The sequence below is a fragment of the Polypterus senegalus genome, chromosome 6 (genome assembly GCF_016835505.1).
Source record: "Polypterus senegalus isolate Bchr_013 chromosome 6, ASM1683550v1, whole genome shotgun sequence".
Lineage (NCBI taxonomy): Eukaryota > Metazoa > Chordata > Cladistia > Polypteriformes > Polypteridae > Polypterus > Polypterus senegalus.
In genome coordinates, this window is record NC_053159.1 from 62,766,370 (window position 1) to 62,780,463 (window position 14,094).

The following is a 14,094-nucleotide window of genomic DNA, read 5'->3' on the forward strand; positions in this document are numbered from 1 at the left end:
CTCGGCATTGTGTTTCACTTTGAAAACATCCTCTGTCTCTCTCTCTGTCTATGTGAATGACCAGTAAATGAAGGAAGGCCATCCACAGACCAGCGCAGCGCAGTGCAGAAAGGATTAGGGACGAGGTGTGCTTGTTATAAATTTTTTTCCATGCAAACCATTTCCATTGCACCAGTTCAAACGTATTCTGAGTTTAGCACAGAAAAGATTAATGTAAATATACCTGCAGATACTGCATTTTATCTTCCTGCAGTTGTCTCATTGGGTAAATCTGGGAGACGCCCCTTTCTAGGGCGGAGAATTCATACTTGGCAATACGGTCTACCGTCACAATATCCGCCGCGCAGCTATAGTCATATGGTCTGTCATAAATTAAATCCGGATGAATTCCTCCATCCTGGCTGTTTTCTGCAAATGCAGAAAGCATAATGTTTTAGAATTCAAGAACTGCCCAGATACACAGACAGACAGACAGACAGACAGACGTATAAGTGAGAGAAACAGAACAATCAATGGCTGCTTATTTTATTTGATCTTTTGCTTTTTGTTTGGGCGGAACAGCAACATATCAGACCTTAGAATAAGATATCATAAATGTCAGTTTGGTGTAAAAGGGGCTGCAAATATGGTGAGCTGCTGCAAAAATACAAAAAATGGGATTAGGTACCATGCTGCTTTTGCTATCTACAAATCTCTTTTAAAATATTTAATTAGAAAATACTCCCTGGACAAAAGCAAATGCATTGAAAATCATATCACTTGTGAAATCATTAGAATAAAACTGTGCTGCTTGATGTGCTGTATATGAACCTAAGCACCCAACACATTACATCCTAAAAAAAAGAAAACATAACAAACACAAGCAGATGAAAGAGGAGGAAGTCTTGCATAGCTATTTAAGCCACTGAGATGTGACAACAGGGCCAAAGCACACTGTGCATTGCATAGTGATACCCAGTCATTCTTCAGTGTTGATCATCCACCCTCACTCCCACATTTCCAAACCCCCAAATCCCAAGAGCCAACAGAGAGTACTTGAGCGGTCTCAGAGGTACTTTATTTACCGTCATCAACATCATCATTGGACATTATGGCGACACACTTCTCCCAGACCATCCTGACATCGGCCCTGTAGCGGTCACAGGCCCACAAGAACATCGGGAGTAAGATGGACTGAGCAATGGAGCACCAGAGCACACAGAGGACCATCCAGCTGTAGGAGCGGTCGTACTTCAGACTGGCAAAGCTCACCACCTGTTAAAAGAAAATGGGCAAGGGAGAGAGGGAGGGAGAGAGAGAGAGAGAGACAGAGAACGATAGCAAGCAGAGGGAGGAGAAAAAAGGATAAATAAAGAACAAATAAAGAATAGTAGAAGTAACATATAAAAACAAAAATGGGGGGGTAGGACCAAAAACAAAAAAGGATCAGTAAGAGAAACAGAGCCGGGGAGATCAGTAAAAGAAAAGAAAGAGTAGGACATAAGAGAGAGAGAGAAAGAGAGATGGACAGGTCTTCACTTTGTATTTATATTTAATTTATTGATTAAAAGCACACTAACAGTAAGTCAAACATCCAAATAATTCATATCAAAGCAGAACATGTTCAGTCTTTTCATTATCAAAATTTGCTAATATAGTTGACCACTGTGTTGGTCAAAGTGTACCCAATCAGCTTGGGGCTAATGTCAGGAACTGGTTCTGAATAGGCTGCCATAATCATAATATGCACAAGATGGAAAATACAGAAGTAAAAAAACAAATTTTGAAAGACATCAGTATTAAAAGCAGTTTAAACACAACAAACTATTTGAACTTTGAGCAACAGTGTGTTTTATACAAAAATATGTTTTCAGGTAAATGGAAGGGCTCCAGGTTAGTCATTACATCCCTGCTTAAATTACTAAAAGCCAGAAAAAGCACAGCAAGCCCTTCCTTTCCAATCCATCCCCTAAAGCTCTCTACACCACAAAATAAAAAGAGACAAATCAGGACCCACAGTTGTTAGCTCACATATCTTTGATTCTTCCTAGACACAATATCCTATCTACTGTACCTTCATAAAATAACGCTGAGCAGCCAGCTGGCCTAAGTCCACCACATATTTAAGACTGAAGACTTCGATTTTCTGTCTTCTATAGCCACATAGCCTTAGTTACAGTATATTAAAAACTGACTAGCCATGTACTTGGGTCCATCTGCTCATCTCATCCTGTGGCAGAGTTATAAGATCATGTTCAGGGAGCCTGGACATGTTTAAGATATTTAAGTAGTTATAGGAATCAGGGTTTTATCAAGATGGGGCCACCACCCAAAAACATCCAGCTAACTACAGTCCAATGGTAACAAACAGATGAGCAAAGTATACCAACGATGCCAAGAATGGCATATCAGAAAACAAAACGTCTTGTGGCTTATCGAGGTAGCCAATAACCCAGTGAGTTTCTGAGAGTGTTGTGGGCTGACACTTTCTTGAGACCTTGTCTTGACACGGTCATTCGGTTCAGAGGACATATAGTGGATCAGCTCTGTATTAAAAAGTTGACCAGTGATTATACTTTATTATTTACAATTCTCGCTAAAAAAGTAACAAAAGAATGAAAAATAACAATGCAAATTGTGTTATAACCTGGTAGGAAACCTAAAACACTTTCAAATTTATTAGAAGAGGTCTTAAATATTAATCTGCGTAATCCTACAATAAATCAAATTAATTTTACCAACATAAGATTATAGCTGTTATGCTCTTTTTAGGCTATTCTGATTAAATCACCAAACCCATGTTTAACTGCATCTTTCATTTGTCAATATTTGTTAACTGTTTCATCCAGAAGATCTTTTAAGCACTATGTTATACACATTATTGTTCGACCTAGCAATCACACTTTTAATAACAGACTACAAAGTTTGGAGTATTTAGCCTGTTTATTTTATTATCACCTTTATGACTTGCAATAATTCATGGAGAATGCAAAGGTTTATGGAGTTTTTATATTAAGGAAATGCATGTGTTCACATTTTGAGGTAGGAAGGACACCATGGTGGCTGCTGTCCCTTATCCACAGACTCCTGGCTTCAAATCATGGCCTGAAAACTATCTGTATTGATTTTACACATTACACATTTTATGTTCAAGCACATAAGGGTGTCCATAAGTGCACTTGGCACCAGGATGCCTGAGGTCGCAGCTCGATGATTGACTTTGTAATCGTGTCATCAGATCTGCGACCTTATGTCTTGGACACTCGGGTGAAGAGAGGGGCTGAGCTGTCAACTGATCACCACCTGGTGGTAAATTGGATCAGATGGCAGGAAAGGCTGCCGGACAGACCAGGCAGACCCAAACGTATAATGAAGGTCTGCTGGGAACGTCTGGCAGAGGAACCGGTCAGAAAGATCTTCACCTGCCACCTCTGGCAGAACTTTAACCTCATTCCGAAGGAGGCAAAGGACATTGAGTCTGAATGGGCCATGTTCCGAGCTTCCATTGTCGAAGCAGCAGAACGGAGTTGTGGCCGCAAGGTTGTCGGTGCCTCTCATGGTGGCAATCCACGAACCCGGTGGTGGACACCTAAGGTTCGAGAGGCCATTAAGTTGAACAAACAGTCCTATTGGGTCTTGTTGACCAGTGAGAAACCAGAGGCAGCTGAGGGGTACCAGCGGGCCAAGTGTGTGGCGGCATCGGCTGTTGCAGAGGCAAAAACTCGGGCATGGGAGAAGTTTGGCGAAAGTCATGGAAAACGACTTTCGGTCAGCACCAAGAAGGTTCTGGCAAACCGTCAAGTGCCTCAGGAGGGGAAAGTGGTGCTCCACCAACACTGTGTACAGTGGAGATGGGGCCCTGCTGACTTCAACTGCAGACATTATTGACCGGTGGAAGGAATACTTCAAGGATCTTCTCAAACCCACCAGCATGTCTGCCTTAGACGAAGCAGAGCTAGAGGACTCCAGGGGAGGACCCGTCCATATCAGGGGCAGAGGTCACTGAGGTAGTTAAAAAGCTCCGAGGTGGCAGGGACCCGGGGGTGGATGAGATTCACCCTGGATTTGTCAAGGCTCTGGATGTTGTGGGGCTGTCCTGGTTGACACGTCTCTGCAACATTGCATGGACATCGGGGGCAGTGCCTCTGGATTGGCAAACCGGGGTGGTGGTCCCCCTTTTTAAGATGGGTGACTGGAGGATGTGCTCCAACTATAGGGGGATCACACTCCTCAGCCTCCCCGATAAGGTTTATTCAGGGGTGCTGGAGAAGACAGTTTGGTCGATGGTCGAATCTCGGATTCAAGAGGAACAATGTGGATTCTGTCCTGGCCATGGAACACTGGACCAGCTCTACACCCTGGCCAGGATCCTGGAGGGGGCATGGGAGTTCGTCCAACCAGTCCACATGTGTTTTGTGGATTTGGAGAAGGCATTCGACTGTGTCCCTCGAAGCATCCTGTGGGGTGTGCTCCAAGAGTATGGGGTACAAGGCTTGTTGTTATGAGCCATTCAGTCCCTGTACAGGAGGAGCAGGAGCTTGGTCCGCATTGCCAGTAATAAGTCAAACTTGTTTCCTGTTGAGGTTGGACTCCGCCAGGGCTGCTCTTTGTCACCGATTCTGCTCATGAGTTTTATGGACAGAGTTTCTAGGCGCAGCCAAGGAGCGGAGGGGGTCTGGTTCGGTGACTTCAGAATCTCATCTCTGCTATTTTGGACAATGTGGTTCTGTTGGCTTCATTGGACAGTGACCTCCAGCTCTCATTGGAGCAGTTCGCAGCTGAGTGTGACGCGCCAGGGATGAGAGTCAGCACCTCTAAATCCGAGGCCATGGTTCTCTGCCGGAAAAGGGTGGAATGCTCTCTCCAGGTTGGGAACACATTACTGCCTCAAGTGGAGGAGTTCAAGTATCTTGAGGTCTTGTTCATGAGTGAGGGAAGAATGGAGCGGGGGGTTGACAGACGGATCAGTAATGCAGGCTCTGCAACGGTCCATTGTGGTGAAGAGAGAGCTGAGCCAAAAGGCGAGGCTAAGAAACCTAAGAAACCTTCACGATAACACATGAAGCAGTCCTAAAATAATATTCTGATGCGAGTGCTCCTGTGAAATGGGCAATTTAGCAGTTGGTGAAAAAGTGGTATACTAATGGCTGTATGAGAAGGGCACCGAAATCACAAAGTTGTTCTGTTCGTACCCCAGAGCTTATTGCTGACATTACAGATCACATTCACAGGAGTTCTCTTAAGTCAATGTGGCGATTATCATAAAAGATGGCCTGAGGACTGTCTTGATGAATATGTTACCATGGATGGAAGTTTGCATGGCTGCTAGTGGACATCAGTTTTATGACAACCTTTAAAATGGTAACATTCTCTGATAATAATAAGGCAAAATAACCTTTTAAATATGATTATATCTTTTGTTATTCATTAATTACTAATAAAACTCATCAGCACTATGGCAGTGCTGCTTTTCCAGTAGTCACCTTGTGGTTCTGTGTTACAGTATTTAAGTACGCTGCTCTGTGTTTTACAGCTGGTAATCTGTGCAGCCATCTACATTAACCTACAACAAAGAGCTCTATATAAAACAAAAATTAACATATGGAAAAAGTGTTGCTTTGCATAAGCAAAAGCAAATATAATTTGTGAATGGTGATGAAGAACAGCAAGAAGAGGACTGAGGCTTGAAAGATGAACTCTTCTTTTCCTACAGTGACTAGCCTTCTCCATTTAAGAACTGGCTCATTATTAGAACAGAAAGAAAGTGATGTTACAGTAGTTATGTGCCTTTATACTAGTTGGATTACAGAATGGTGCTTTATGAAATAAAGCTTTGCGGCTTGGTAAATGTCTCTTTGTTTTTCACAGTCTGAGTCTGTGTCTAAATGTGTTTCCCTCCCCCATCCACATGTGTGTTCTGAGGTCTGATGTCCCTTCCAGTGCCCAGTGCTGCCATATATGAACCAGCTCCCAGCAACCCTGAAGTGGGTAAATAGTTTGGAATATTGATAGATGGGGATTACTGGGAAAGATCTATTTATTTAAAGAAACCACTTTGTTCATTGCAGAGTTGTGAAGAGATGATGCCTATTTGAATGCTCGGTAGTTACTGCTTTAGGGTTGGAATTTCTGTCCATTTTAGCACACAGACATCAGAATAGCTACAAGGACTCATACACTTTGCAAGCACCAATTAATCTAACAGGCAGGTCTTTTAAATATGATGGGAAAAAGGTTGCTCTGGAGAAACACAAAAACACATAAACACAGGAAGAACACGTAAATGCCCTAGCAGGGTTATCAAACTGTCAGGCAGCTGTGTCTATTACATGTTGCCCCTTTTGAAAGACACTCGATTAATGGTTGGAGCAGATGGATCACACCTGTGAATTAGACACAGTGTGCCACTGACAATCCACTGAAGCACCTTTTACCATTTGCATTCTAAATATTAAAACTGCTTCCACCAAGACCTTGCATATTACCAATTCAATTCAATTCATTTGTATAATGCTCTTCAATGAGTACGTACTCACAGCACTGGTATAAGTTTACAGGTAGAATGCAGTGAAATTGTTAAAGGAAACATCATTTACAAAAATGAACACACAGTAAAATATCAAACTGATCAACATAAAATCATGATAAAATACGTCCTGAAATATTAAAACTGACAAATGGCCAGCTGACAATAGAAAATAAAAGAAAAACTCTAATTCTGAGCTGATGTTTAACAGACAAAGTCATAAAATCAGGCAAAACAATGGCTCTGGTGACCTAGGACAATTGGCTAGACATTCTACAATAAAGGTACATATTCTGGAGAGTATAATATGAAGATGAAGCAGCTGTATCCTTGGATTTCAAAGCTCCACATACTGTATCTCTGTGTCACTTCCCACTATCAAGCATCAGTGAAACAAAGGACAATGTGCGTTTATCAGGAAAGCAAAAAATGGTTTCTAATGGTTTTTCCATCGTCACTGCTTCTGGCTTGTACTTGTTTCACTTGTGTAACATTACCATTTATGGAGACTGTCCGGTCCTTGGTTGGAATTCGGTATAAACATGTAGGCTGTTGGACAGGTCCAGTCACAAGTTCAGGTAACATCACCTGAGTCAGGCAAATGCAGGACCTTATTATTAAGAGAGGGAAAACACACACTAACAATGGTAAGTACAAGATATTTATTTTACTATAAGTGGGGTTTCACATACTGTAACCTTTACAGTTTGCTAAGTGCATCAGATGGAAAACAGACAGAAGCAATAGTGTGTTATGATTTTGTATTTTGTTGATTTTTTTTATCTCTTATAAATGTAGTTCTGATGAGCGTTTTCTGTTGTTTTGTAACTCATAGATTTCAGTTTTTTATTTTAATGTTTAAGTTAATTTTATGTTTATATAAACCATCAAGCGGACAACAATTTTATGGATTGTTAAGACACGCTTCTGTTTCTACCACGTGTGAGGGATATCTGGTATATAATCACGCTGTCTGCCAGATATCTTTGTCCCTCAGTTGTATCGTAGAAACATTATAATTCTGCAAGTTGTAAGTGTTATGTGTGAAGAAAAAATATTGAGGTTTTAGTATTAATTAGTTCTGCCCTTTGACTTCTTGTTTCGCTTTTTTCAATCTTGATTTTTACTTTTGCCCTCGAGTCAGTAATTTGGTTCAGTCCCTTGTTGGCTGTCATCTCCTGGGGTCAGATTTTTAAAACTTTCGTATGTACTAAGAAAGGCACAAAATATATGTACGCAACTCCCCACATAAAAGTCAGGATTTATAAAAGAAAACTTGATGGATAAACCTGCATATATTTACAACAACTCCGGCCCATCTTTATGCAACATTTTGGAGAAAAACGAAAATGATGACACACTTGATATGAATTCTCACGGGGGTAAGTTATAATTTTGCTGGTTTGGCTGCATTTCCTTGCTTGATCAAGGGTGTAAGGTGTCGTTATTTCCCAGTTTCTCTGAAAAGTTGTGTACACATGAGTCAGAGCTGCCGAAGATATACGCATATTCCCCGTCAAGTGTTCTTTTATAAATTCCAATGTTTGTGTGTGAAGTTGCGTACTTACATTTTGAGCCTTTTTTTGTATGTACAAAAGCTTTATAAATGAGGCCCCTGATTATTTCTTGTTTTATGAACATTATTCTGGAGTTTGGTGAACACCATAAGAGTGCCACATATTGTATTGAAAAGGTACAAACAGCTGAAGAAAGATCCACTCTGCTTGTGACACAACTCTAATGCTAGCCTTGGAGTTATGGGGCATTGCTGCAAAATGTAAGGCTACATTTACAGAATAATGGCACAGATATTCAGCAGAAAGGTCAACAAAGAGCAGACAAGATAAAAAGGGAGCAGGGCAAGTCTTCATTGTGGGTGAAATGCAGCAGCCTAAGAAGATATGAATTTCTTTCTCCTCAGATTATAGAGAGCAAGATACATTCTCTCTTTTAGGTGGAATTGTGCCAGCATCACAGTCAATTACCAGGAGATGCATTAAGTGCTGGCCATGTCCCCAATCGTTCAACTGTCTTGGATCAGACTTTCCTTTCATTGAGAAAAAAACAAAAGACTTTTCTTCAATATAAAATGGCTCAATCAGTGGCAATTTATTAGTTGAAACCTTGCTGTCACTGGTGCTTTCTAGAGCTGCTACGTGTACCCTTTTGGAATGACAGTCTTGTCTGCCAAGGAGCCTTTTTTCTTTATACAGTAATGAGTGTGGCATGAACATGAAGTGCACAGAGAAGAGGTGTTTCATTACAAAAGATGTGGGCAACGTAAACCATTTTAGAATGGATTTCTGCCTACTTATATGTGTTATTCTGCATTTGAAATACATTTGGTGATGAATGGATGGAAAGGTTCAATGTTTTGGGATATACTGTATATCCGTTATCAGTTAAAGACCGTACACTTCCTTAAAAATGGGCTTGCAATACGTGAGTCCTCACTGGGTGAATCAATTAAATGAGTGATGGCAGTACACAAAGGGGCTTAAAAGTGAAAAAAACATTGTTCAAGATAATGCTGGTTAACTGAACAACTACTATATATCATCATTTTTATTGTAGCTCTAAGGCTGAAGTCATTTATAGTAATTAACAGTATCAGAGCTTGCACCTTAACACTAGTGAAGAAACAGTCTTCAAAAGAATACTGTCATTTATAATTTGGTCTAACATGAGCCATGGATGTAAACAGAGTTAAGTATATGCCAGTCAGAGATCTTTATTGTCAATGTGCAAAAATGAGTATTGCAGTAATGCATTAAATTACTAATTAAACCTGCGTAACCTGGTAGAAGTCAAACTACAAGCCATTCTGCTCAGATGAGACTGATGCAAATAGGTAATGCACATTCTATCAGGGCTGGCATGGTGGCACACTTGTTACATATGTTACCTCACAGCTAAAGGCGACTTAGTGTGTGTTGTATGCTGTTCACCCCACTTCTCTGCAGGCTTCTTTCTTCCTACCAACAATGTGCAGGATATGGTAAATGATGCTGCCTTGTCTCCATGTCAGTCGATATAGACATTTGCATGAGTGTGCCTCAAATCCTTTCCAGGGCTGGTTCTAACCATGCATCTGATGCTGCCAGGGCAGGCACTCTTAACTGAATTACACATGTGTCAGGAAATTAATTGATATAAAAATATTTTATGTAGCACTTTTTCATATTAAAATTTCTTCTCAATGCATTTCCAATTGCACAGAAACATGTATTTTTGCACTTTTGGAGCACAGGTGGGTTAAGTGCCTTCCACAAAGTCAAACAGTCGGAGGCGAGGATTGAACCAGCAACCTTCCCCACTACTCCACGCTGCCTGCTGTTCACAGCACGGTGACTGAGTGGTGTCTTTTATAATTTGTCTTAATCCTTATGTAAGGCACTGAGCATTAGAGAAACTGCATTTATTTACATATTTTGCTTACCTTATGTTTTCAGCCTGTTGTAGAAGGGGACACAAATAAAACAAAGACAGGCAGTCTGATTGTACTGTATGTGTGAAGTATAGAGATTTGGGGACATACTGGTTACACAACAGCAATTATTGCTATGACACAAATGGATATCCTATACCCATAAATTGATGCTGACCTCCACAACCACCCTAGGTGTTGATGTGACTACCTCATGTTAGCACAGTTGACAGCTGCCTTCATAAAAATGACAGACAGCAATCTAGACAGACTAGCAAACAGACTTCAAGAGATGAGCAATTTTGGTCACATTTACTTAATCTGTTCAATTCAGATTGCCTGATTTAAAGGATCAAAAGTCTTGGAGCTTTCAGAATCGATTGTTTTGTACTTTCTGTGGGTTTTATGTGGCTTTTTCGGCATTAAATAATGCAGAGTGTGAACTGTAGACGGGTATGATTTAAATTATTTGGGACTTGTTTTGTTTGAATGTTTATGATTTTGCCTCCATAATTTCAAACCAGCACCATGCAGTAGCTTGGTGCCTTTTAAACTGACAGCTCTAAACAAGAGACTGTACGATAGCCTCCTTTGATCTGAACAGTTTGAGAATTTGTCATACTTTAGAATCAGGTGGTTTAACAATATAAGATAAGTTTAAAATGATACCGGTATTGATAGCAAGTCTGAGGTGTCAGACTCATCAGACAATTGCTGAAATATTGCATCGATAGGCAGAGATTCTTGACTCTATGAATAAGAAATACACAAGCTCAAGGTAAGCTTTACAATGAATAATAAAACATGAAGGAAATAAAAGTGCTCATTTCTAAACAACATGCACAGAATTTATTTGTTGAGATGCTCTTTAACATTAAAATACCGGATTGCTGAAAATACAAACACCGTCTAATATAAACTCTATTCTTTGATCACTTGTTAAACTGCCAAAACTGAAATTACAGTCCAGAGTATAGGATCTGATGAAGTTTCTGACACGTTTTTCAATTAACAGTTCCAGAGATGTTTGGTCAGCCCCCATAATTATGCTTGTTGCTTTACTCATGTGCTGTGATTTAGCTTTGCTTTAATAAGAAATGCACAGTGTGAATGAAAAGCTGTCAAATCCATTTGCTACATTGTATTAGAATACATTGGAACAAACAACCAAACACAAATGACGGGAGATCATGAAAATGCGTGACAGAAATTGTCCAAATTATAGTCACTTAACAATAAAACATAGTTTCTCTCAACATGTAGACGATGTACCAGGAAGGACAGCAGGTACCACCGGGATGTGGTACTACAGCAGGTACAGTTGCTGCCTCATAGCCTCCTCGGTGCTTCTTTGATCTGCTGCCGGATATCACATTCAATAGCGACTTTAGTATATTTTATTTCTTGTTTTTACTTTTTCATAAGTTTATCTGACTATTAGTCTTCCATTGATGCTGGGATCCAAAATGGTGGGCTCCAGTTATGTTGGTTTGTGATTCCAGAGCAGGCAATTTCTCTGCTATAAAATAAGGCCTATAAGAATGCTAAAACTTCTAGCTCTTCTAATTTTTTTGTAAAGCAAAGTTCATTTTGGCATTTTAATTCTGTTTACTATTTAACAGGCAATTACATCTTTCTTTTCTGTTTTGACAACTTTATTCTTCTTTTACTTAAACTGTGTTGTTTATTTGTATTCATTACTATGATGCAGACAGGTATTCATATCTAGCCAAATAAAACCAGATGAGTAAACTTTTTCAGGCTCAGCCATAGGGATGTTGGGTTTGAATCTTTTTTGGTTGTCTCCTTCCTTTGTTTTTGTTTTCCCATTGCTGCTTAAATTAATTCCACTCAGTGGCATGTTGTTGCCAAGAATGTGTGTCAGGCCATAAGGATTTTCATTTGTGTTATTGTTTCTTAATTTTGATGTTTAAGTCTTTCAGTCAATATTTTTTTTCATTTTATTTGTAGTGTTTTGATATGGATGCTGTTTGGGATGGCATCCATGCCAGTCACATGGTGACATCATATTGACAACTCTAAGATGGCATCACGCATTTCGATGCATCCACATTGGTGGCCCAATAAAAAGCTCTGATGCATTCTTTGGAATACACTTTAACAACAGAGTTCATCCTAAAAACAATTTAAGGGAAATGTATTTTTGTGTGGAAAAAATAAAAATGAAGTAACAAACAAAAAGCTATCAAAAAACAAAATGCTTCACTAGTTTTTAATGCTAAAAAAGTTAAGATTTCAACTTAAAAAAAAAAACTTACAAAACAAAGCAAAAGATTTCTTTTAGTCTTGTATGGATTGAGCTTGACAATAAGATTGACTTTCACAAAGTTTTGATGTTGTTTGGTCTTATAAAGTAGACACTTGCTGGGGTTTAATAGCATTTTTGTGATGATCTTCATATAATAATGCAAAGTGATTCATCCAGGCTTGGGTTCAATTTTTGTATTTCATGTCTCTTTTGTTAATGTTTGATACTTTCATCTATATTATTTGTGTGTATCATTCTTTATTTTTGGTTTGTTTATGTATTTAAACTGCAGTTGTTATGTTTCATGAATTTTGTGGGTGGTCTAACAAAAGTCAGGACCACCTGCCAGACACTTCCCTCAACAGTTCTTGGCGGTTAATTTTGATTGTGCTAAGGAGTGGTGAGTTTATGTGTATTTATTGTTATTTCTTTGAATTACTGGATCTCTGGATTTTCAACCTTTTGCTCTGTTTCTGCTTTGGATATCTTTTTTGGCAGTTTGTTTGACTTGGACTGTTTCAGGTGATGGCTTTTTCCTTTTGTGCTCTATAGTGCTTGCTTTTGTTACTGAGCACTGTGTTCAGAATAAACCTTTGATTTTATAAAGGCTTTGCATGTGCCCTTATTACTAGCCGGGGTTTGACAATGCGATCACTCTCTATTGGGCATTTTTGGAGGTGCTTTTGGAACTCTTTACTGCTTTCGGACGTTTAATCCATGACACCTTGCTTAATGGTCTCTGACTTTAACTGGCTTTCTTGAATTATTTTGGTGTTTAGTGTTTTTACTATATACTGTATATATTGGTTTCTGATTTTGGATTGCTGTAGATCATGCCCTCAGGAAAGCCCCTAAAATGTACTGACCTATTTATTTTTTTTACTGATTACTTTTCAATCACTCTACACAATTTGCTTTGAAAAATGTATCTCTTTATTTTTGTGCCAGTTGAGTCATGATATTGAAGTTTACTATGTATGGAGTTAATTTCAAAATTACTTTGAAACTTATCAAAAGAAAATGTTTTAGTTTCAGATTTTGAATAGCAAGAGATGAACTAAAGAAAGAAGCTTACACCATGAAGGGGTCTGCATCTGCTTTTGTACAGTCTATTCAGCATAGTAGTGTGTGTTTATAAATTCAAATGAAACGTAAGGAAAGCAATTTTCTCTAGTCTGTACCACATTACACTGTGACAAATTTTTTTTATCCCTCTAAATTTTTGAATTCTATTTGCATATTTTAATTTAGTGGATTTCAGAATGTTTCAGACCATGAACCACTTTGTCAAAGTGAAAGATATGGCAGACCACCTACAGCCAACAGTCATTTCTAAGCATAATAACATGTCACAATTTCCACATTTATTTTACCATAGCTATTTATGTGCAAAATGCTAAGATTCTAATTGATAAATTGCTGGATTTACATCTCAAAGATCAGGATTTCAGGCATCCATTCGTTATAACCCTCCATTCATGAAGGCAGTGCATTGACAGACAAATTAACAGTGATGAAGAAGAAGTAGAATGGAATTAATGGATTGATTTGCTACAACTGAGCTTTCCAGGATAACATCAAGATGAATTTAACTGTGCAGTTGAAATAAATGTGCGGAGACAGGGGGTTACAATTTCTACAAGCAAACATAAGAGGAATAAGAACATGTGAAACTGAAGAAAGAGTTGGTATCAGCTTAAAAAATGTCAGATGGTGTGCACCATGATGGTAGACCGATGGACCTATTAGACCTAAGAATGTGGTATTTGGACAGCAGTACCCAACCAAGACCCTACAGACAATTACAAAGTCACTTTACTCTGATGTAATGATGGCCACCTTGACTATCCACAGTTTGAGAATCCCTGTTTTGACATAATGCTGATAAAACAT

General features: G+C 39.1%; 1 protein-coding gene across 2 annotated transcripts in view; it reads right to left on the minus strand.

Moving 5' to 3' along the window:
- Positions 1-14,094, minus strand: part of LOC120531077 (probable G-protein coupled receptor 153) — a 100,270-nt gene that overhangs the window by 4,547 nt on the left and 81,629 nt on the right. For both annotated transcript variants that reach the window (XM_039756117.1, XM_039756116.1), the window contains exons 4-5: positions 1,065-1,254; positions 224-408 (exon numbers count right to left, since the gene is read on the minus strand). In XM_039756117.1, coding sequence (XP_039612051.1) covers positions 224-408; positions 1,065-1,254 — 375 coding nt within the window. The remainder of the gene's footprint in view (positions 1-223; positions 409-1,064; positions 1,255-14,094) is intronic.